A 23734-nucleotide genomic window follows, 5' to 3' on the forward strand; every position below is an offset into this window, starting at 1 on the left:
ATTATGCTAATGAGCTGTGATATTGTTTTCATATTCACATGCTGAAGGAGAGGTTTAATTCTTTCTGTTTTAATATGGTTGCCTTCAGCGACCTTTGAACATCCCCTTTTACTGTTTCTCTTCTTCCCTTGCTCTAAGTCTCCTTTTTCATAAATTTCTATCTATATGTATGTATATATCCACATGGGTGACTCCACTTTAAAGCTGTTGTTGGCAGGAAGTTACAATCCTCTCTTGTTTAATTTTAACAAGAGATATTGGATACTTGCAAGCATCTGGGGAAGAATTCTCTATTTCTGCGTTGGTGGTAGTTTTCCTTCTTTCCCTGAGTCGGTCTGTCTTTTTGGGTTACTTTGTACTGGAGAGCTGTTCCTAGAAAATCCCAGAATTAACTCAGTCATGAAGTCATACTAAACACCGAGAAGCTTGTGGTTGTGTTTCCCAGTTTCCTTTGTTCACCAAGATAGTTATATCCTACCTCTAAAATACCGTTGCTCCATCAATGTCTATGCTATGATCCGTGACTTCAGCAGGACTATGAGTAAAGGGACAGTTGACATAAATCCAGGCAAATGACTTACTGAGTGACCTTACATGCATAATATTGTTGCCACGCTAATGAACTGCTTTCTCACAGTGAAACTCATGTGTTTTACAAGTCTTTGATCCTCTTGTCTGCAGGATCTTGTCAAGAAGCTAATGCAGATGGTTGGTGTCTCTCCAGTACCAATCCAGCATGATATTATCACCAACTTACCTGAGATCCTGGAAGATTCCCAGCAAAGTGAGGTTGCCAGAGATCTCAGGTACAGATGATTCTGTTGTTTGTTTGTTTGTTTCTTCCCCCTTGCCCTTAGCAGAAAAGGACGTAATGCATAAATGCAGGCTGCACCAGGACTGACTGAAGTAGTAGGACAGCTGCTTCTGTTAACGGTAACGTTCAGGCACAGCTAGCACTGGCTTAGGACATTTCATTTGTGCTGTTGTGCTCTTAAAGAGAGGTCTAAATGCTCCAGAAGTGCTTTTATCTAAAAAATTATTAAACTCTTGCCTACCTGGATACAGCACAGGTAGAAGCCGGTGAAGTAATCATTACTTTTGCTGGATCAGTCTGTGATCGGTCAGTGGGACACTGCTATAGACAGCTTTTGGTTTGGGTTGGATTTTGTTACAGTAAGGGTCAACATTGTTTGTATTAATTGAAAAAAATGCACAGCACAGTAAATGTGTGCCTGAAGCAGAAATTTCTGGCTATTTTAGGTATGTTTCTCAAGCATGTTTATTGATCCAGAGAACAGAGGTAACTAATACCAGCAGCTGTCCTCCCAGAGTCCACTACTTTAAGCTACCCTTACATCTGTCTTTTTTTTATAGTGTATTCATTTTACACAGTAATTTTTTTCAGTAGTCCTAGCCTATATTTAATCATACACATCAGTGTTTCTAATTCTTATTATTACACAGATCACTTACATTTATGCCTGTGCTAATTATCTTTTCACACCTGTGGTTGTTATTTCAGCCTATACCTGCAAGTGGTGCATCCTGTTCTTCTACCCTCTCTAAAGTAATTGTAGCTTTGGGTTTCCATTCTCAGTTTACGGTCTCAGCTCCTAGATGAAAAACGTCCCACAGAATTACATTTTTTAGGATAATCAAACTCCTCAGACATCTGTTTTCTCTACCAAAATTTTTTCAAAGCTGAGAATCTAAACGGTATTAGCAAGGCACATTTATTTCCATGTTCTTAATAGCCTCTACCAATATCTAATGTGTAAAAGTACTTATTGCTTGTTGTAATAAATTAGGGAGCATAAAAACAATTATCGGGAAGCTGAAAATGATGTGTTTTTCAACTAATATAATTCAAGTAGAACTTCTTGCTAGACAAAGTTTATAGAAACTTAGATGGCAGCGAAGAATTAAATTAATTTCAGGAAGGGTAAGTCTGTGAGGCTGTTAAACACAGCTATGGTCCCTTGGTCAAGAAGGTGCCAAACCACAGCTTGCTGGAATCCAGATCAGTCAAGGGGGCCTACAGGAAAGATGGGGAGAGGCTGTTCAGTAGGGCCTGTTGTGACAGGACTAGGGGTAACGGTTTCAAAATAGAGGGAGATAGATTTAGATTGGTTATTAGGAAAAAAATTTTTACACTCAGGGTTCTAGAACACTGGAACAGGTTGCCCAGAGAGGTGGTGGATGCCCATCCCTGGAAACATTCCAGGCCAGGTTGGCCGGGGCTCTGAGCAACCTGATCTGGTTGGAGATGTTCCTGCTCACTGCAGGGCAGTTGGACTGGATGGGCTTTGAAGGTCCCTTCCAACCCTAACCATTCTATGATTCTATATAGGAAGCATTTGTAAATACTTGTCCAATTCTTAGTCTGTTTGTTTGTTTTCCCTATTGACCTGAGCTGGGAAAAGGACACTGAATTAAACAGGTATCTAGTTGGGCTCGTTGTGCCTTTCATTCCATGTTTGCAGTTATTAGAGCAAATACCGTGAGTAGGGGAGAGGTCACACATGAGATAGATTCAGTCCCTGGCTTTGGTGTCAGTTTCAATTACACTTTGCTAAAGGCATGTCCATGGGACAGGAGTGTGGCTAGAAGGTATCAGGCCGAAGTGATGTGTTTGGTTAAATCATATACCAGCAGTCTCACGATTTTTTTTCTATTTCTGGTAAACCCAAGATCTTCCAATTTTCAAGTTCTTGAGGCTTGTACTAGGTCTTTGTCCATGCTTCCTGTTTTTACAAGATATGAAAAAGGTAGATTCTTCATATCTGCTTCTAGTCAGCAGCCACAGAATCACAATTCAGTGTGTTCAGAGAGGAGTGGTACTTTAGAGAACGAGTTTTCCATAACGCCAGTGATATTGTCAGTTTCAGAGATTTTTTTTTTTTGCAGTGACCACAAAAACTACTGGAATCATATAATTTACTAAAGATCCATTCATTGTTCTATTGAGAGGATAATTTATTTTCTTTTCCTTGTGTATCAGCTGCTTACTAAAACAGAGCAGACGGCTAACAGTTCCAATCTTGGATGCCCTTTCTCGTCTGGATCTTGACGCAGGCCTTCTGGCTGAGGTAAGAGCTTTTACTGAGCAGTTGAGCCAGAACCCCGCCTCTGCTTAGCAACGCAAGAGCTAGAACTGTTTGGTCATTCAAAGTATTTTGCTAAATCTGACTCCTATAGGCCTTCAAAAGTCCTGAGCTAGCTGAAAATGGGAAGGAGTCAGAGAAACTAAAATTGTTTTGGAAACATGCATGAGGGGTTCAGTGAGGAAGAGAGAAGTTTTCTGACCGGTACAGTGCACATGCAGAAATTTCAAACACAGCTCTCTTAGCAAATGCAAAAGCGCTTTGTCTTGCTGCAGTAAATGTTTCCTGCCCATCTTAAACCTGCTTACTGTGACTATTTCTTTTTTTTTGAGGTACAGTGACTGGACTAAACTGCTATATTCTACGAAAAGACAGACTAGTGATTCAATCATCGCATGGTCATAGTTCTTCTCTGCAGAATAATGATAAAGGACATGAGATGTTGTGCCTTGGGTTTTCTGGATGTGCTGGATTGTTGCAGTTAAACGTCTTATGAATAGAATAAAACTGGCTCATTTGAGTGCATTAAATACTATTTTACATAGTCCCCAAAGGCCTGTGCTGCATAACAAGCTACACCTCTTCCATGCCTTTCCCTTTGGAAAGTGAGTTAAAAAATGATGGAGCCAAGCTTTTCTTGGCAGTGCCAAGTGAAATGATAAGGGGCAATGGCGACTAATTACAGCGTATGATGTTCAGTTAGGACATCTGGAAAAATGAATTAGGGTCTGCAGCACTGGCATAAATTATCAAAGAGGTGGCAGGGCTTGGGGGGCTTCCTCCATCCTCGGGTATTTTCAAGACTCATTTAGCAGAACCAAGGCCAGTCTGATCCAGTACTGACAATATTCCTGCTCTGAGAAGGCTGGACTATAAGTCTGCAAAGATTCCTTCCCACTAACATAACTACATTTTTGTGAACCGTAGTCTTACAGCTGAGCCAGTACTGCTTTCTCCTCAGGTGCGGCAGTCTGCCATGACCATTGTGCCTTCTGTAAAACTGGAAGATTTGCCTGTAGTAGTAAAATTCATCCTCCATAACGTCAAGGCAGCAGATGCAGTAGAGGTACCATATTTTCTCTATACTAAAGACGAATAAATTGTCTAATCCAGTGTGTGTTTTAACAGAGAGCAGTCGCTTCATGCACAGAGGTGTATGCTTTAATATTTCCAATATCGCCAAGGATCAAAGCACGTGTAGAAACCATATCTGTTCTTTGACCTGGATCTAGTTCTGCTTTCAGGCATGAGAACTGAAATCTCCTTTCTGCTGGCTATTGCAGATTTTTCTCATTTGTTCTTAGAATTTTTTTTTTTTTTTTTTTTGGTGTAAACATCAAAACTCAAAGCAGTCAAACTGTCTTGAGTTAAACTCTGAGACTGAAAAACTGTGGTTAGCTGGCAACTTCAAGCCTTTGAATTTTATCCTCAGCACTTTGCATTGTACAGACTTTCTAAGGGTTTTAAGTTCCAGAAGTATCCCACAGACCTGGGACTGCAACTTGGTAATCATTTTCTTGTTTTCTCCACTCAGTTCTGTTCTAAATCATGTTTTGAAAACATCCCTACAGGGGTGGTTCTCCTGTTGGAGGACTGTTTTCTCTCTAAGATGTAAGCTTCCTCAGATTTTCAAGTTGCTTTATCTAAGGAAGCTTACTCAGAATATTTTTTTAATGAACCAGACGTGTTCTGTCAAGACAGCCTTGCTGAACTATTGAATGTGGGTTTTTTCCTACTGGAGAAAGCCTCAGCTTAAGCCAGATGTGGATTGTGATCTGCCCAAATCTTTCAGGGAGACCACTGTGAAAACAGCATGTGTATAATGTGCAAGCCAGTCTGTGCTGATCCACTACAATTTGACAGCTGTTAAATTGGTAAATTCACATGCTCCAGAATTCCTGTGGCTGTCATATATCTTGCTCTGCTGCTAAACGGGATAAAACTAGTTCACAGCAACATGCAGCAGATACAGGTGGGAATTTCATGGAGTGACTCTTAAGACGTCCTCTTCTGCTTTCTGCATGCACATGCATGACAGTGAAGAGCAAAGTGTGGCTGGTTCACTTTCTAAGTATTAAAAAAAAAAATTTGAGCATGGTTAAATGTTTATAAGTCTTTACAAATACATGAGGTTTTGATTTGTAATTTTAAGGTTATTCTATGAGATTGTGTTTTCTTTTCCTCAGCCTTTTCTTTCATCATACGTCACAGTGATTTGTGCCAGCATCTGTTTTTTACAGGTGATTTCTGATCTTCGTAAGAGCTTGGATCTGTCATCATGTGTTCTGCCCCTGCAGATCCTAGGTTCCCAGAAGAAGCTTAAAAGCCAAGTCCAGGCCAGGTACTTGAGCTGATTTACATGATTCTCCAAGGGTAAGATGGGAGAAGAGAACTTTGGCTCTTCTTTATCTGATCTCTGGCATACGTGGTTACATACATGAGCCTAACTTATCCCAAGTGCTGACAACTTTATTCCTTCCACCCTTTTCTGAAACTCTCTTCTGAAACTCCCTATCCTGGCCAGAGCTTTCCCTCTAGAGAATGGCTGCTTTAAGTAACTGCTGTGACTGCTAGGCTGCCTTGTTCCTTTTACTACAGTATTTATAATGACCGAGTGTCCTCCTTTCTGATCATTTACAGTTCTTCCATGAGTCAAGTAACCACCAGCCAAAATTGTGTGAAGCTACTTTTTGATGTGATCAAGTTAGCTGTGAGATTTCAGAAAGATGTCTCTGAAGCTTGGATTAGGGTAAGATGCTTTAGTCCTTGTTTTCTTATTTAATTAGACTTTTAGGTTGAACTTGAGCCTTTCTTGCAATCAAATGTGATATCAAAAGACAAATGTTAGCCCTCCATTTTGCTGATACATATTTCATTCGGTGTTCCAAATTAGCAGTGCTTTTTCAGGAGTCTGCTTTCTTCTTCAGTTATCGATTTCAGAGTGCAAGACAGCCACTGTGCTCCACTGCACAGACCCCACATCTTGAAATGGAAGATGAACTTGGTTCTGGATGTTTACGAGAGAGTTTTGGAATAAATAATTAGGGTTTTTTTCTGTCTGCAAGATAGCAAAAATGTATACCTGTATGTTGAGACTGAGCTGTATGAATCCTTAAGGTACTTAAAAATCTCCAGCAAGAAATTAACATTGGCTGGTATTGGGCTAAATTTAATTTTAAATTGCATTTCAGTGTAAACCATGAGACTGTTTCTTGTTCTCAGCCTTTCATTACTCAGTACTGTAGTTCCTTTTTCAAGCTTGATGCTATTTGAGAACATCCTCCTTCAGGCTGAATTTTTGTGCTGGTTTTTTGAGTGCCTTCTGGATTCTCTGCTGTTGGCAAGATCCAGTTTGCTGGCTTTGATAGCTGTCCTGTTGTAGAGGAGAGAAATCTGTAAGCAGTATTTCTTTTGGTGTCAGCCTTTTTTGATTTCATTTTGGAATATAGTATCATACTCTAGCATAACAGCTTTCTTGGGTTTTTGCTCTTAGGCTATTGAGAACAGCACGTCTGTATCTGACCATAAGGTAATACTTCTGACTCTGCACTTGGCTCTGGGAATGTCCTCTTCTGCTGGTGTTTTCAAGGGCTTTCTTCATGGTTGTAGATGAAGAGACTTGTCTAGTCACAGCAGAAACTGACAGTTACACGGGTGGCTCTTTTGGCATTTGACTCATTCTTAGTATAACAACTATCCATTTTCTTTGCAACTCTTGGGTCATCCTTTCTAAATGTCAAGGGACAGAGCTGTCCTGCTTTAATTCTGTCCTGTTGGAGTGATGAGGTTTTTCTACAGTTGGGGCTGTTGAGGGTTTTTGAGCTCTTGATTTTCTTCTCAGTTCTGATTTCAAAGTGTATAGTTGTCTGGACTGTTTAATATCTTTTCAGCATAATGATTGGTGATTATTTCCTCAAAAAGGTTCTGGATCTGATAGTTTTGCTGCTAATCCATTCTACAAACACCAAGAACAGGAAGCAAGCTGAGAAAGTATTGAGGAGCAAAATTCGACTGGGCTGCATGCCAGAACAGCTGATGCAGAATGCCTTCCAAAATCATTCAATGGTCAGTGACTCTGCTTTGGGACTTCCTTTTCTCTTTTATCTCTCGAAGATCTTGTCAGATGATGATTTAATCCTCTGGTGCGTTATTTATAATATTCCTGTTATGTACGTTTACTTCTTTTTTTTTAATTTTTGGTTCAAGATCAATCTCCCCTGTTGTAACTGTCAAGTGTTTTTTTTTTAAGTGATGAGTTTTCCTCACGATTGGATGGATTTTTTATTTTGGTGCAAAACTTCTCAGCCTAAGAGATGCGGTCTAGCCCAAGATCTCTACTGTGTATTCCAGACATGCTCTTGTTTCCCACAGTATTTTTAGAAGTTCGTATGTTTACATGCAGCATTTTAAAAGTGTGATGGTTTCTAGGTCTAAATATATGTATATATATTGGGCGTATGTTTGTAATGTAATGTAAATTACCATTTACTATGAGAAAACTGAAAAGATGAATGAAAAATGACCCAGTGCTGCTTGTCAGAGGTAGAGGGCAGATGAGAAACACTAAGTTATGAGTTTAAAATAAATTAATTAATTGAACTATAATAATGCTTTATGTAGGTACATTTTATTCTCAATATAAGTGGGTTTAATTCAGTTTTAGTTTAACTTTCTTCCAGAATAAGTTAATATAAAGTAAATTATGCCACTTTACATTTGAGTAAAAGCTTGTTATTCAAAGGAGCGGTGTGTGATTAAGCTAACTTTAAAGGTTAACTTAGATTTTTCTGAGTATCTTGATGTAGCGAAGTCCTTCTGTTAAAGTAAGGCCAAGAGTGTGTCTGTCCCAGGGCTTTTATTTAGTGGTACATTGCTGTAATGTGACTTCCCTGGTATCACCCACAAGGGATATGCTGCTGTGAGCTCTGCAGCTTTGCAGGTTGACTTCTTAAGCAATCTGTAAATCCTTTGTGTGGAGAAGGCTGGAGAAACCCATTCTGTGTGCTTTATCTGCTCTCGTTGCCTGTTTGCACAAGAGAGGACTGACTGTCAGAGGAGGCAGGAAAGCACCTACTGAACTAGGCAAAGCTTTTGAGATAAGCTGTAGCACATTCTTTATTTAGAGAACTGAGTGTGTTGAAAACAAGCAGCAATAATCTCCTCTTTCATGATGTCTGTATTTCAGGTTATCAAAGACTTCTTCCCTTCAATCCTAGCACTTGCTCAGACGTTTCTGCACTCTGCACACCCAGCCATCGTCTCCTTCGGCAGCTGCATGTACAAACAAGCTTTTGCAGCCTTTGACTCCTACTGCCAGCAGGTACAGTGTGATGGATGGCATCTGTTTTATTTGTGTTTGCACTTTTGTTCTAGAATGTATGTCATGATCCTTTAGGGGGAGAGGATTTGAGGCAGCTGGAAGCCTTTGGAGAGAGGTCTCTGCTGTGGAGTAGGCCAAGCAGAAGGTGGAGAACAGTCACAGCAAGTCTCTGGTAGCAAGTGACTCAAGCACAGAGACTGCTGGGAGGAGCAGGAAGCAAACAGGCAGACCTCAGAAGTGACAGAACAAAAAATACTTCTGAAGCAGAGGGGACCGTGCTGGGTTTGCTGCAATTCAGAAAGCAAACAAGTTGACTGAGGTCTAGCCAGGAAGTCAGGACTGGCCCCCAGGGTCACGGAGGAGATTTGCTCATAAATCTATATTCCTGTTCTGTCTTACCTAGTCACTTTGAGCATCCTCTATTTTAAAAAGCTATTGTTATGGTTCATTTTGAAACTTTTTTTCCCTTTCCTTGGATAACTTACTGTGAAAAAGTTTACAGAGATTTCCCTCAGAGCTCTGACCAACTTGGACTCCTGCATACTCTGAAATTATCACAGACTATACTTTCAGCTCTGAATATGAGTTCCTACAGACATGCTACCATCAGAAAATTTGGGGATTGAAGACCGCACTGCACAAGCTTTTGAATGTATTTGCACTTTTTTTTGGGCACAGTTATGTTTATAATTAAGACTGTTTCCAGAGTTGTGTCTGTATTACTTATCACAGCAAACTTAAGAAATAGCAAACAAAAAAGCAACTGGGAAAAACCTGAGATGTGAAGGCATACAATGACATCTGCCACAAGCTAGTCTAGTAATATTTTGAGATGTTAAGAATTTCAAAAGAGGATGGCTGTATCAGCAATTAGTGACATTGAAAAGATGGAAATAGGGTAGACTTCTACCATCGTCTATAATGGTAGCAAAGAGCAGAAATTGCAGCAGTGTTAAAGCAGGCAGGAAAAACTTGGTGAAGAACTGCTTTGTAGAAGCAGATCGTGGGATCTTTTAGAACTGAATAAAATTCAGGCTCAAGGAGGAAGAATACTGTGGATATCAGGAATTAAAGACCAAACTGAGAAGGGACTGAGAATAATATGGTTAAGTTTCAGGATGATTATCTGTACTTGATCGGCATACTCTATAGGAGCAGAACAGGGCAGACGCTTTTCTGTTGACATTTCACTGTGGTTTCTCTGGGGGCTTTTTTTCTCAGGAGGTTGTGTCTGCTTTGGTGACTCACGTGTGCAGTGGAAATGAGACAGAATTGGACATTTCTCTGGATGTGCTCACTGATTTGGTGGTGCTGCACACATCCCTTCTGATGCGCTATGCCACCTTCGTGAAGGTATGAATATTTTGTGGGGCATTCTACATTTCAGGACCCTTACACCACTTTGCCCCAGATCCAGAGTAGATCAGTACTCTTCAGAAGTAAGGTTAATGGAACAACTTGTACCTGCAAAGCTGTCTGTCTTGAGAAATGCAGTGGTCAGAAGTGAAAAGTATCTACTGTGAAGGGGTGAGCTGTAAGATAGGACTGTGATTTTTTTTGACAGGAGAAATTGAGATAGACAAAGCAAAAAAGTTACCCTTCCCTGTAGCTGGAGAATGCTTAAATTGCAGGCGTGGAATGACACCTATGATAGAAAGAAAATACTGTCTTTATTAACATCAGCTATTTCAAATAATTGGCAAAAATCTGCATCATTTGTGGACTGCCTGTTCTACCTCATTGAAAGAATGGCAGTATTTTAGCCAGTATTTGAATCCTAAACCAAGAGTCCTGGCAGGGATGGGAAAATACTTATGTCCTAAAATTTAAATGAAGAAAGTACTTAATGGGGATTTAAAAATGGGCTCTTAATTCCTAAGTAGGGTTAGGCCTACCCAGTTGCCTGTTTCCAAAAGTAGTAAAAGTAAAGATTGATGGAAGATATGATTCTATGATTCTAAGAAGAACAAAACAGCAAAGCAAGCATGTAGCAATAATTTTCTTGAACACTCCCCCATCTGGGGTGATTTGTAGCTTAAGGACATCCTGTATTTAAGAGCCCTTGAAGACTATGGGAATGTGTATTTCCCACCTTTTTGACTTTTTTTGATGCCCACTTAATATTGGTGGATTCTGTAGTTTAAGTACACACTGTGAAAAGCTATATACTTCTTCCTGTTTAGTTGGTTGATTGTTGAACTTAAATTATTTGCTTAAAATATGCTAAAAAGCCATTAAGATCTACCATAAGAATTTGCAATGCCATCTGCCACACATTCAGTGGGTATAAGAGGAAGAAATGGGACTCGCTTGCCTCCTGGCAGAGGGAGGATGTGATAAGGACTCAGGGCTGAAAGTAGTCCTTGAAAGAGGCAACCCAAATCTCCTGCTCATAACTGAATGCATTTGTCAGAAATGCGACAGGGAGTACTTGCCCGCGGCAGTCTCCTGAGAGCTGTTGACCTTCCTCCTGATCTTGTCTGCGTGTTCTTGCACTGGCAGATCATGCACAGATTATGGTTTCTATGAGCTGATCTTTGGTACATTACCAAAGCTTGGCCAGCCCTCAACGTCTGGCAGTGTGCCGTGTCTGGCGTGCACCTCAGAGGTGGCTGAGGCACTAGCCAGTTACCTCTAAAAAGATCTGTAGAGCTGCAGATACCTGGCATATTTGATGCTGAGCTGGAGCCTCTCCACCACAGAGAGCACATGCAGGTCTTAGCACAAATCATCTCCCCAAACAGCTATTTTTTAATCTTAGAAACTGAGTGAATTTTCTTGTGGGATGCACAAGTGCTTACCTAATCCTGTCAAACGCAACACCTCGTTTCAAATCCTGCTCAAGGCTGGCCAGTAGTAGGAGAAAAAAAATGTCAGTAAAACCCCATGTCAGTGGTAGGAAAGCTAGCATGGCTCTGGGAAACAGTTGGACTGTTTTTTCACTGAAGCACTGGAAGAAGAAATATCCTGAGAATGCCTGCCAGCACAGAAAATTCCACCCCTAAGTTGTTAACAACTTGACTGTTACAGGGCTTGTAATAGAAACACTAGCAAAAACCCTATAATGTTCATTTTGTCAAATACTTTGAATGCTGTAACCAAACCTGTGACAGAAGATAAATTGCTGTCTCTGGTGGGATTGGAGCATTGATAAAATGAACTGCAGTAATTAAGGCCACAGCAGTAGTTCTGCATTTATGTTTGTTTAATTTGAATGTAGCTTTTTCCTGCCTGTGCAAAAAAGGTAAAGTTAACGGGCTTCCCTGCAGTTGACAATTGGTGTGTTATTGGGAACATGGAAAGGGATTCTTGATATATCTGAGCTAGTTTGTGGCTTCTCTCTTACAGACTATTTTAGACTATACACAGAAACTGAATCCGTGCCAGATCCGGAAGCTTTTCTACATTCTCAGCACACTAGCGTTCAGCCAGAGGCAAGAAGGAAGCTATATTCAGGTAAGCAGAAACACAGCAGAAGGGAATTCAGGTTGTACCTTCGTCCTTTTTTTGCTAGGTTAACTTCCAGAGGTTTTGTTGTGTAAACAATGGCCTCACCTATGAACAGTGATTGATGTCAGGATGTTCTTCATCTTAAAATTCTCTTCTCCCCAACTGTCTGCAAGCCAGCTTGCAGGTCCAGACTCTTTTACCCTGGACAGCAAGGACTCATCACAGTGACTGCATGCTTCACATCTTTCCTGGAAAGGTCCTCCTCTGCTGCACATCTAAGAAAGGTAGAGTTGATAGAAATGTTGGTGGAAGGGGACTGCTGGCAGTCTCTAATCTAGCCTCCCAGTCAAAGTGGGACTGTCACCAACATGATATCAGGTTGGCTGTGACTTTGTCTAGCTGAGCCTTGAAGACTTGCAAAAGTGTAAATTCAGCAGCCTCTTTCTCAAGCTTTGTTTCCACATCATTTGGAAGCGTTCAGAAAACATAGTCCAGCTTCTTCCCAGAGATGTTCATCTTGATTCAGCTGCTTAATGTTTGTACTCCAGAGACAACAAAAGAACTGAGCTACACAGCACAGAGTGCTCTGCTGTGAAGTGGTAGACTTCACACCTTTTGTGCTTCTAGTTTAAACACAAGAAGCTATCAAGCCTGGTCTGTCTAAATTCATATTAATTTTACATAGGATATCTTGCATGACCCAGCTGCAGCATAATAGTGGTGGTACCAGATACCTTTGTCTGGATTTCTGACTCCTTGAGCATGGCAGTGATCAGATAAAGAAATATATCAAAAACATTTGGAGATGTTGGGATTTAAAATCTTCCCACTCATAAAGCTCAGCTCCTAGAATTAGGACTACTTGTCTTTTTCCGAGTCTCTGCATAGTTTCTAGTTGTGGGTATTATTGCACATGCTAGCTTGAGACTATGAAGGAAAACCTGCTCCTCTCTTCCTAATTAGTCTGTGGCATGTAAAACAGCACATCTGTAGTTGTTTTTTCCCACTCACTCTGTTAAGATGGAGCTCTTCACTGGCAAAATTTCTGATTGTATGGCAGATTTAGCTCCTTTCTGAACTACTTTTCTCAGCAATTTCCCTGCCCCAAGTCTGTCTTTCTTACATGCAACTTGTGAAAGTTGCCTTGGCAACACACAAGGTGACTTTGTAGCCCAGAAGGACTAGCCTTGGGAAGAAGTGTTTTGCTTATCACCCTCCTAAATTGCAAAAAGAAGAAGAGTGTAAGCTGTACAATTTATTCTGGGCTAAGAGTTTGTGACAGTGAGAATCCAAGGTTGGCAGTTTGACTCTGTCCTCAGCAATACCAAAGACTCCAGGGGTAGACTGCCAGAGAAATCAGTATCCTGGGAACCAGTTTCCTCTTTGCCTTCTCCTAACTGTACTTCTATGCTTCTTGAACATGAGAATCACTACAAGCAAATTAAGCACTTGTCCTTGCACTACACAGGTCACTCCAGAGGCATCTTGCCTAGTGAAGGTCAAGAAAAGACAGCGTAACCATGTAGTGTCCTTTCCTCTGCTACCAGTTTAATCTTGCTGGCACTGGTAGTTTGTGTAGCATAACTCAAGCTCTCATCTCCTCTGTTTCAAGACCCGTCTCTTGTTAGAGCTTGCACTTTCATGCAGTTCTCAGTCCCTGGGGATCTCTGTATGGCCAGCCTCCTTTGCAGGACCTGTCGGGAGAGTTACTAAGCATCAATGCAGCTAGGGCTGTTTTGATTCCATAATGTTTTTCAGTCACCTGTGAAGTCTGCTGCTTTTATGAAGCTGCTTCTGAGTTCTCACATGTGCTCTGTTGCAGTCTGAGGATGCTGCTTCTCGTAACAAGGAGGCTGCTCTTCTGCAGTGGTCGCTGCTTAAGCTAGTGACAGGACTGTTGCTAACTGGCTAAAATAAGCAGGTTTTCTGCTCAGTGCATTCATCGTTCCATCCCTGCTTTGAAACCCATTACTTCCTGATAGCTACTTTTAGATATCAGGAAGCTGAGCTGTTCTTTAGCTTTGGTCAGGACCCACTTGGCAGCCCTCTCCCATGACTGGCTGCTTAGTGAAGGTTTCTGTCTTTTTTTTCACCTACTGTTTGTCAGTTTAAGGGATCAGGAAGAACCTATCCCTTTGGCAGAGATGTGATTCTGGACCTCTTGGTGGCTATGTTGTTTTAGCCTCTGGTCAGCTGTTCCATTGTCATCTCTCAAGATGATGGCTTTCTTGATTAGCATTCCTCTGCCAGCAGTGCAGGTGAAGCTTAGATTCCTGTGCCTGATTTGCTGCACGCTCTTCTGTGCTTTGCCTTTGGTCTCTTCGATGAATATTAGACTTCTCATCCAGAAGACTGGTCTCTTAACTTTCTTGAAGCATCACACTTCTATGACTGAGCACGTTTCATGCTCTCTGTGTCAGGGAACCTCTCAGTCTATCATTAGTGGTCCAGACTTTCAGAGGTCTTCAAAGCTGTGCCCATTTTGGCAAAGCACGGCCAATCAGCTACGTGATACAACTGTTGAAACAGAGCACGCTGCATTGAGACTTGCCGTGGGCTTATGCAGATGCTGCAGAAAAGCCCTTAAATTGTGGAGGGCATGTGTGCCCATACCCAGGGGACAAGGAGGCAGCATGAGGAATGTATTAATACCAGGTGTCTGGTGTGCTGCTATCTACAGCTCTCTTTGGACCTTCACCAAAAACTTGCTCCATCCCTCAGCGTCCTGAAGTTGACAGTGTTTCAGAGAGCAGCTCTGCAGCTGCTGTTTGTGTGTGAATGACTGTGTGTTTGTCTGTGAAGAAAACCATCTGCTATTTTTTTTTAAAATATATTCTTGTATTAATTATAGATGAAACCTGGACCAACTACATGTTCTGTGTAGCAATTAGAGCAAAGTCAAAGTGAGTCACTTTTAATGCTGTTTGCAGCCTTATGTAGAGTTGTGACCACTGTTTTCATAATGAAGAAAAGTGCAGAATGTGCATTCCTTTTGCAAAGCTGTAATCCCAATAAACCCCCTTGCAGCCTTTGGAGATGACACTGAGCGAAGATGCCAATAGAATTGTGACTGATGCACGCAAGTACCTCGGTGGTGACGTGGCCTATGTCTTTCTTTTTAGGATGATATGCACATGGTGATCAGGAAATGGCTCTCCAGTACAGTTCCCAACCACAAACAAATGGGGATTATTGGTGCTGTTTCCATGATAGGCAGTGTGGCATTAAAAAGGTGAGAGAGAATGTAGCAAAGATTAATTTAACAAGCTTTCAATTCAGACCAAACCTGGAGTGGAACAAAGAAAGGAGGGCATTGCCTTCTAGCTGATACACATCTTGGTCAAATCCAGGAACTCAAAACTGTTTTCTGCAGACTGTGGTGTTTGGCGCTACAGCCTGTTCAGTACTGCTCTCCTGCTGCTAATCTCAAAGGCAGCCTGAATTGCTTGTTAATGCCTGCTCGTGGGTGCCTTGACAACCACCAGCGGGACCTATTGCTTGGACAAAAATTTGAACGCTGCAGATCAGCTTCTGACACTAAGGATGAATAACCTGGTGTGCTCCATGTTTGAATACAGGGAAATCTAAAAGAGAAACAAGGGGAAAGGTTGTTACTGCTGTATTGGGCATTCACATGACAATTTCCAATGTACTGCATAAATAATTTATGAACAGCATTCATAAACCAGGTAAACTTCTGATAAGAGCTGTGACAAAGATTAAAGCACCTGGTAAATAAGGATTTGATTGCTATTGGAAAGCCTCATGTAGCTCGCTGATTTTGCACTTCTTAATAAAATGATTTATATAATTTATAAAATGTTTATTATGTGAAGAGAAAAGCCCATCTTAGCTCCAGCCCCTGAGCCAGTGGACTTCGTTATGGGGATGGCTAGAGTGCTTTAGATTTCAACAGGTTAGAAAAAGCATATCCTTGAAGAAGACATTCCATCTTGTCCTGAAGGTCCCAAACAGCATCAGGTCTTTTCCTAATAATCATAGAATTATAGAATGGTTTGGGTTGGAAGGGACCTTTAAAGGTCATCTAGTTCCAAAGAGCATCTTTTTTATGCTTAATTCTCCAGTTTCTGGAGAGAGAACCTTGTGTGTGTGATGAGTTTTGTCATCTCTTAACCTTGCTTTTGCTGCACAACCCTTATCAATTGCTTTCAGAAATGAAGGAGATGGTAGTGCATTGGAGAGACCAGAGCTGAACAGTGAGCGTGATGGGCAGGTGAGTGCCAAGAAGGGGTATGTACTGGGGCAGAGTGGGAGAGAGGGATGATGTGGTCAGCAAGGAGATGTGACTGGAAACATGGTCTTAGGTGAAGTAGTGTGTGTATAGCTTTACTGGGCCTGGAATTTGTGTGCATTAACTGCAGAGCCAAGAATCTACTAAAAATGGTTTTGGAGGAAAAAATATCTGCTGTCTTACCTACAGCTAGTACAGGACAAGCAGTACTGCAGCCATCTAGTGAAAATCTTCTATCCGGATGTTATTTCAAACACACAGGAAAGAAACAGGATAATGTAGTTCAGTGAGCCAAAGGCAACCTTCACTTCCCTCTCAACTTGGCAATGGTGCCTTTCAGGCCACCTAGAGAACACAATTCTGCTGTACAGGGTTGGCCTAGCCTTGACCTCTTTTCTTAATTCCTTTTGAAGAACCTTCTTCTAGGCTGGCACTCTATTTAAGGGTGGTCCTGGGCAGACTCTTTTGTGTTATTTCATGGTGGAGCTGGGCCAGAACCTTAGAAGACCCATGTTCCCTCTTAAAACTGAGTCTTTGCAAAACCAGTCACCATGGGCTGTTACTCTAGAGATGAAGCTTTGGATATGTCTTAGAGTAAATTACTGTAAAAGGGACTCAAGGTAAAAGCTTAAGTTGGATCCATTTACCTTACCCATTTCTGCAGACTGCTCTCTCTCCTTTCAGCTTTCTACCTTGCTGGACCTTGTGGGCTTCTGCTGTGAGCAAACACCAGAAGTCTTGGCTCTGTACTATGATGAATTTGCCAGTTTGATTGAGAAGCAGAAGGGGAATTTGGACTTGCAGCTCCTGGTATGTTGCAGAGTAGCTTGAATTTAATTGCTGAAATAAATTCTTCAGAAACATGATGTTTTTCAGATGTTGGCAGGACAGAGTTGATTTGAGGATTTCACTCCAGTCTGAGAACTCTTTGTTTTGGTTTGTTCTAGGCACACTTATGGTCCCGTAAGGGATTGATTGGATAAAAAATCATCTTATCCAGACTCTGTCACATCTATTGCTTTACTTCTCCCTTAACTGTTTCTAACAGTGTAAGCATGTGAAGTATGTGGGACACATTGTGTGAAATAAAACTTTGCCAGCACTTTATAGCCATTTCATTCTGATGATTGGCTCTTAGGAGAGAGAACTTCCCATGGCTGCTTTCCTCTTCCAGCCAGCTGCTCTGCCTCTCTGCAACACTGTGGAACTTGTAGACAAGCCAATGTCCAAAAAGCAGGGAAGATGGTTTTGGGTTCTTAGCAATGTTTCCTGGCTTTGTCTCTAAAGGCAGGCCTTGGCTTTTCTTGCAGGCAGTGGACTTCATTGCTGTGACTGTTCTAGGATACTTTTGCTTGGCCTTATCTTCTGCATTTTCCACTGCTGCTGTTGAAGCTTTCTTCATTTTTTTACTGAGCAGCTTTTTTTCCTTTCTTTATAGGACAAATTTGGAAAGAGTTTGGTGGAGGATTTTCCCAGTGACTTTGTAGTGGATCTCAGCCCCACCGTGGATGGGTATGTTCATCGCAGACCAAGTGTTTGTAATGTTTCTGTTACTGAGAACTGAGTTTGTCAACACAAGCTTGTCTGTCTTTCCTTGCAGTTCGTTCTTGTTCCCAGTGAAGTCTTTGTATAATCTGGATGAAGATGAAAGTCAGGGAGCAATTGCTATTAACCTCTTACTGCTGGTGTCGCAGAGTGAGCTTGGCAGAGTCACTGATGGAACGAGTAGCCAAAGTAAAAGGTACTTTGACACTTAACTGTGGGATGACTGCGAAGGTAAAGGAATTGTTTTCTGTTGGTGCACTTCACTGCTATCAGCCCTGCCTGTCAAAGTACCTGATAAGGAGCTGGTCAAAGAATTTACCACTTTCCAGTGTTCTTCTCCTTATTTTGCTGTTAGAAATATTCAGATAGGTCTAGAGGCATAAGCTGTTTGGGAACTGGCGGTCTGTTCTGGCTCAGACTGTTTAGGTGATCTGCATCTGCCTTATTTCCCCTCTGTCATATGAGAACAGTAGGCAGCTTTAAGGTGGCAAAATTTGTATTTTGAGCAATGATTCTCAAATAGGGTCACTAAAGACTTAGTGTGTGTCAACAGTACACGATTTTTCTCACCTTCAGTTGTACTTTGAAAACAGATTGTGCTCCAAAGCAAAACCACAAACATGCAGCCACAAGTGAAATTCAACTGAGAAATAAAAACTTTGTTTTTGAAGAATGGAACAAGAAGCATGTAAGAAATAAAAAAGCCTAATTAAACAGGAGGGCATCAAAGTTAAAGATAATAAAAGAGTTTTTTGTAACTGGCACCTTCAAATCCTGTGTAATTTATTGTCATAAGATTTTGTGGAGATTTTAGTTGTGCTTAAAAAAGACGTGATCACTTTAAAATAAAAGAAAATATAACTACTTTACATGCATCTATAGAAAAATGTGAATTTTCCTCACTCAGAATGTGAGCAGTGGCACACTACAAAACATTCAAGGAGGTTTCTCCACTGCTCATACTTATGTTTTGCACAGTTTCTTGTCGTTCCTTCTGAATTATTCAAATTTGATTTCTACCAGAAATAAATCTGACTCCATCTTTGTTCATTACAGTCATTTTTCTGCCCTTATATGTTTTTCCAGAAAACTGGTAATCACCAATTTTTTGTTTGTTTTTAAACCATATGGTACATTTCTGCTCTGTGTTGCTGGGACTTGCAGGAAGCAAAATAGATGGCGTAGGGCAAGGTGGCACGGGAAGGACGTAGGACATAATGGAAAAGTGATGGGCACTCTGGAGGTATATAAAACATACGACTCACTCAATTTCTTTTTTTTTTCCTGCCAGGATAGTGTCACCAATGTGTCTGTCACCCTGTTTCCGATTGCTGAGGCTCTACACTGGAGAGCAGAACAGTGGAAGCCTGGAGGAGATTGATGCCTTATTAGGTATGGGAAATGGACCTTGTATAGCGTCTGTCTGGCTGACCTGTTCCTATCCCAGATCTGCAAAGACTTCCTGCAGATGTAGGAAGAACTGTACAGTTTGTGAAGGAGGCTGAGATGCTCTGTTGCCCACAAAGTGGAAGGGAGGCAGGGGAGACAATTGCTTTGTCCAGGGATGGAGTGGCTGATGTGGCTTACTTCAGACAGTCACTGGAATTGATACGGGTTTTGGTAAGAGACTTTATCCACACAAAGACCAAAGGATGGGTAGCAAAGACAGTCCGATGTGTTCTCTTCCTGCTCTGTCTCAGGTTGCCCCCTGTACCTGACTGACCTGGAGGTTGAAGGGAAGCTGGACTCTCTATCCAAGCGGGAACGGGAATTTCTGTGCTCACTCCTGTTCTATGCTCTCAACTGGTTTCGTGAGGTGAGTAGAGCCTTGTCTGCAGGTTCTGGAGTGGCACTGAGGAACAGCATTTACACACAGGCTTCAGGGGTGCAATTGTTAAAGAATTGTTTTAAAAAATTGTTAAAGTCTTGCCTCTTGGAAACCTTCTCCAGTGAGGTCCTGGTGATGCCTCCGTGTTCTTCTTTTCATTAACATTTATCCTTTATCCTGCTGCTAGCAGCAACTCTGCTTTCTTGGTCAGAGGCTCTAAGGACTGCCTTGCTGATGCGAGTTTTCCACCTGCAACTCAGCTGCAGTTTGTACGCTGTGGTGTATGAAACTCAGTTTTGCTGTTGCAGGGAAGATGCCGTAAACCCCAAATATATGTCTAAACTATGAGGTAATATATGTCTAAACTATGAAGGGAGCATCAGAAGGAAAGGTCAGTCTCGCCATGCTGGAGAGCAGGGGAGTCACCAGCTGGCCAAGGGCATTGGTTGTTGCCATCTGCTTGGCATATATGAGGCCCTGCCTGCGGTACTGCGTCCGGTCTGGGGCTCCCATTGTCATTCTGAAGTGAGCCCAGCGGAGGCCACCAGGCTGATGAGGGGCTGGAGTACATGGTGTATGACGGGAGGCTGGGAGAGCCGAGACTGCTCATCCTGGAGAAGGGAAGCCAGAAGGGAGGGCATATTGTGGTCTTTTACTGTGGCCTTCTGTTACCTAACAGAAAGATTGTGCTCCACTTCCAGAGAAGCTATGGGATTGCCGTTCTTGGAGATGCTCAGTGCTTCACTAGAAAAGGCTCTAAGCAACCTGTTTCGTTGACGCTGCTTTGAGCAGGATATTGGACTAGAGGCTTCCTCAGGTCCCTTGCAAACTTGGTTGTGACTGTGCGTCACAAAAGTAGTAAAAGTGTGTACAAGTCTCCCTAAGTCAATGAGTTTGGTTTGTATCTCTAGGTTGTAAATGCCTTCTGCCAGCAACAGGATGCTGAGATGAAGGGAAAAGTTTTGACTCGATTACAGAACATCACAGAGCTGCAGAATGTGCTGGGAAAGTGCTTGGCAGGTGAGTAGGAAACATTTGTACGTTCTGGGCCTGTGCTAGCTGTGAAGTGAAAGGGATTGGCTTAAACATCAGTGGAAGAAGTATATGGTAACACATACTGCAATTTTACAGGCACAAGGTTCAGTCAGAAAAGCAGTTCTGCTGACCAGCAATGCTGTACTCACAGCCAGTCCCTTTGACGCTATTTCTGCTCATTCTCCTCTTTGTTCCTCCCCACCCCACTTCCCCGCACATTCCTTCATTAATTTGCATAGTTCTACCCTCTCCCCCTCTTTCCCCCATCAGAATATCCCAAATCTTCAAGTTCCTCTTTTTCCTCCTATCTTATCAGTTACAAAGTCCAGGGGTCCATTCCCAAAGTGGTGCCTGAAGTTTTTTAGTGGCCCATTAATTACAAACTGGGGATTTTTGTTCTTTGGCATTGTCTCCATTATCCCTTGTCTACCAGGTTTGTGTCTGTCTGTGCTTGTTTATGGCTTCCCCCTTTACTTATTATCTCCTTTTACATCGAAAAGGTCTTTAAGATAAACATGACGAAGAATGCACTGTCACCTTCCACATACCCTTACACAAGCTGTCCATTAAGAGCTGTGCTTGTAAACCAACAGACAGTGAAACATATGTATCTTGCCTGTACTTTGTCATTCAGGAGCTGAACTAACCTCATTTCTACATTTTGGCTCTTTCAGCAACCCCTGGCTATGTCCCACCACCAGCTTCTTTTGATTCAGAAGCGCTGGAGGCCGTACCGTCCATTAATGCTGTGGGTCCAGTGAGAAAAAGGAATGGTAAAGAAAGCTTAAAAATTTGAGCAAACAGATGTGATGTGGGGTTTGACTGGCATATTGCACTGCTGCTGCTTAGCATTTAACAGTGACAATCCAGGTCTTTCATTGACTGTTCTCACCTGCCAAAGTATTTTCTGCAGCAGTAAGTTGTTCTGCCTTTGACAGGTTTGTGCAGTTGTTTGATACTGAACCTGTGGCTTGAGCAGACTTGCGATCTCTGACCTTTCGGCTGTACCTAACCGATCTCTTAGGAACCTTGTCATGGCTCTGCTGCACAAGGAAACGCTTCCTTCATTGTCTCCCATGGCTAGCTCCAAGAGAGAAGAAGCAGAACTTGCCTTTCAGCTGAAGTAGATTTGCTTTGTTCCTTCTGTCTCTAGTTCTACTACTAGTTTAGATTAACATTTCCTGGGAACATATCTGCCTTTGAGCCAAACCGGACGAAAATTCACATTCTGTTCTGTGAAAACAAGGAGGCGGCCACAGATTAGAGAGCTCTCTTCTCTTGTGCCAAACCCATTCTGCAGGGACTGGACCTCTCAGATACGAGTGATTAAGGCAGAAGGAGAGTTATGGCTATGTTCTGCAGACAAAAGGAGGATCCATCACTTTAGATACTTTATTTTGAAGGAGCAGAAGTAAGTGCTCAGACTAGTAAGCCCAGACCAGACCAAGAGATTTCTGAGCTTAGCTTGGCTTACCTACAAAAAAATCAGTGAGTGCTGTGACCACATGTTGCAGCCATAAGAATATGCAGCTTTGACACCAACCTTACTACTCCCTTAAGTATCCACATGATGCCAACACCCCGGCAGGCTAGCGAAGCAAGGTTTGCCTTTGCAGAAGCCCTGCTGACTTTTTCCCAACAGACTGTATGTCTGTGTGCGCAGTGATCTTATTTTTTATTATAGACAGCTCTGACGTTTTCCCGGCAATGGAAGATAGACTCACTGGTCTTTAATTCTCTGGATTCTCATTAGGTCCCTCTTCATTAAGAGGAATTACATTTACAAGCTATCAGTCCTCTGGCGCTGTGACCAGCAGTTCTGAAATGTCACATTTGAATTCCTTTGAGGAACTTGTGTGAATGTCACTTAGCCCAGGTGGCTTCTTGGCTGTCTGGTCTAATACATCCTGTGCAATTACTTGAAATCAGTGTAGTTTCTTTGATCTCTCTGCTACACAGTGCATCAAGTATAAGAATCTCCCTACAGTTGTCAGCAGTGAAGACTGTTGCAAGGAATTCATTGAGTTACCCTGCTGTTGGCTTGGCATGCCTGCAAGTCCCTTCTGTAGTTGTCTTATCTTGCTTTTCCAGGTCCTCTTCCTTCCTCAATACTGTGTCTGAGGAAGAAACGATAAATTATAGTTCAAGCATTTCTTTAAGATTATGTCTTATGTTCACAGTAAGAACAGCAAGACTTATTTTAATTTCTTACTGTGATTTTATAAAAGAGAAGCTGGTTGTAGGGGAGCCCCAAATGCGTTTTACTCTCTTTTGGGCCGTGATCCTGCCTACAGATGACACACAACCTGTGTCAGGAGGACATGCTCCATGCTTTCTTAGGAATGAAGCACAGCCTGTGCTGTTTCCCTGACTGCAAGTGTTGTCTGGTGTTGAGCCTAGTGTAGCCTTTATTTCTGAAGTTGCTTTTCTCTTTAAGGAAGGAAAAAAAAGAGTGATGGCAGCAAAGCTGGCTCTGCAGATCGCTCCCAAGCAGATGACAGTTCTGAGGGAAACCAGCCTGATACTGAGCTCTCCGAGCTGGAGAAGGTAGGTGTATGCCCCTGGGGACTTGCAAGAAAGGCAGACTAGGGAAGATGACACAGAAGCATAAACAAAAGCTTTGAGAGAGGGGTTGTTAATTTCAAAAGTTAACCACAGTCAAGTGGTTCAATTCAGCTTTCTGACACCTGCCTCCCATCTGAATTTTGAAAATTGTCTGCTGCAGAGGCCAGCCACTCTCCAGCAGGCAGTGTGGTTCAGGGCAGTGCAAATGTGCAGGATTATCAACAATACTACTAGTTACTCTTGGTTAAGATTATGGAAAGTTTCTGGTTTAAGCTAGTGTCCCATCTTTCAAATTACTGCAATAACCTGCCATTTCTAGACTCAGGTCAGAAATTGAGAGATGAATCTGGAAAATGCAAACCGTGGTAAGGACTGTATCTCTTGCTGATTCTAGTCTGCTTCAGTCACGGGTGCTCATTTTGCAAATTTTTCTTGAGATATTTAGTCAACGTATTCATGATAAGGCATCTTTAAAAGTATCAATTTTCATCACACGCTAAGAACTATTTCCCAAACCTATCTACTAATGAATTACTGAGTTTTATGTCTTGTTCTCTTGAATAAGCTTTTACAGTATTGCCATCGTGTCCAGAATGCAAGATGTATTCTGGCTGAAAGAAAGAAGCCAGGGAAGT

General features: G+C 41.9%; 1 protein-coding gene across 2 annotated transcripts in view; it reads left to right on the forward strand.

The window, feature by feature from the left end:
* Positions 1–23734, forward strand: part of FANCD2 (FA complementation group D2) — a 48508-nt gene that overhangs the window by 8013 nt on the left and 16761 nt on the right. Inside the window, exons 9-28 of one of the 2 annotated variants that reach the window (XM_086755724.1) lie at positions 682–806; positions 3002–3089; positions 4066–4170; positions 5345–5445; positions 5745–5853; positions 6598–6633; positions 7026–7169; positions 8290–8424; positions 9646–9777; positions 11773–11880; positions 14997–15106; positions 16048–16108; positions 16811–16936; positions 17565–17638; positions 17727–17867; positions 18963–19063; positions 19372–19487; positions 20411–20519; positions 21209–21307; positions 22972–23081. In XM_086755724.1, coding sequence (XP_086611850.1) covers positions 682–806; positions 3002–3089; positions 4066–4170; positions 5345–5445; positions 5745–5853; positions 6598–6633; positions 7026–7169; positions 8290–8424; positions 9646–9777; positions 11773–11880; positions 14997–15106; positions 16048–16108; positions 16811–16936; positions 17565–17638; positions 17727–17867; positions 18963–19063; positions 19372–19487; positions 20411–20519; positions 21209–21307; positions 22972–23081 — 2130 coding nt within the window. Of the gene's footprint in view, positions 1–681; positions 807–3001; positions 3090–4048; positions 4171–5344; positions 5446–5744; positions 5854–6597; positions 6634–7025; positions 7170–8289; positions 8425–9645; positions 9778–11772; positions 11881–14996; positions 15107–16047; positions 16109–16810; positions 16937–17564; positions 17639–17726; positions 17868–18962; positions 19064–19371; positions 19488–20410; positions 20520–21208; positions 21308–22971; positions 23082–23734 lie in introns of both variants that reach the window. The other variant, XM_086755725.1, reaches the window with a different exon arrangement.

The sequence above is a fragment of the Chlamydotis macqueenii genome, chromosome 10, assembly GCF_036417535.1.
Source record: "Chlamydotis macqueenii isolate bChlMac1 chromosome 10, bChlMac1.mat, whole genome shotgun sequence".
NCBI lineage: Eukaryota > Metazoa > Chordata > Aves > Otidiformes > Otididae > Chlamydotis > Chlamydotis macqueenii.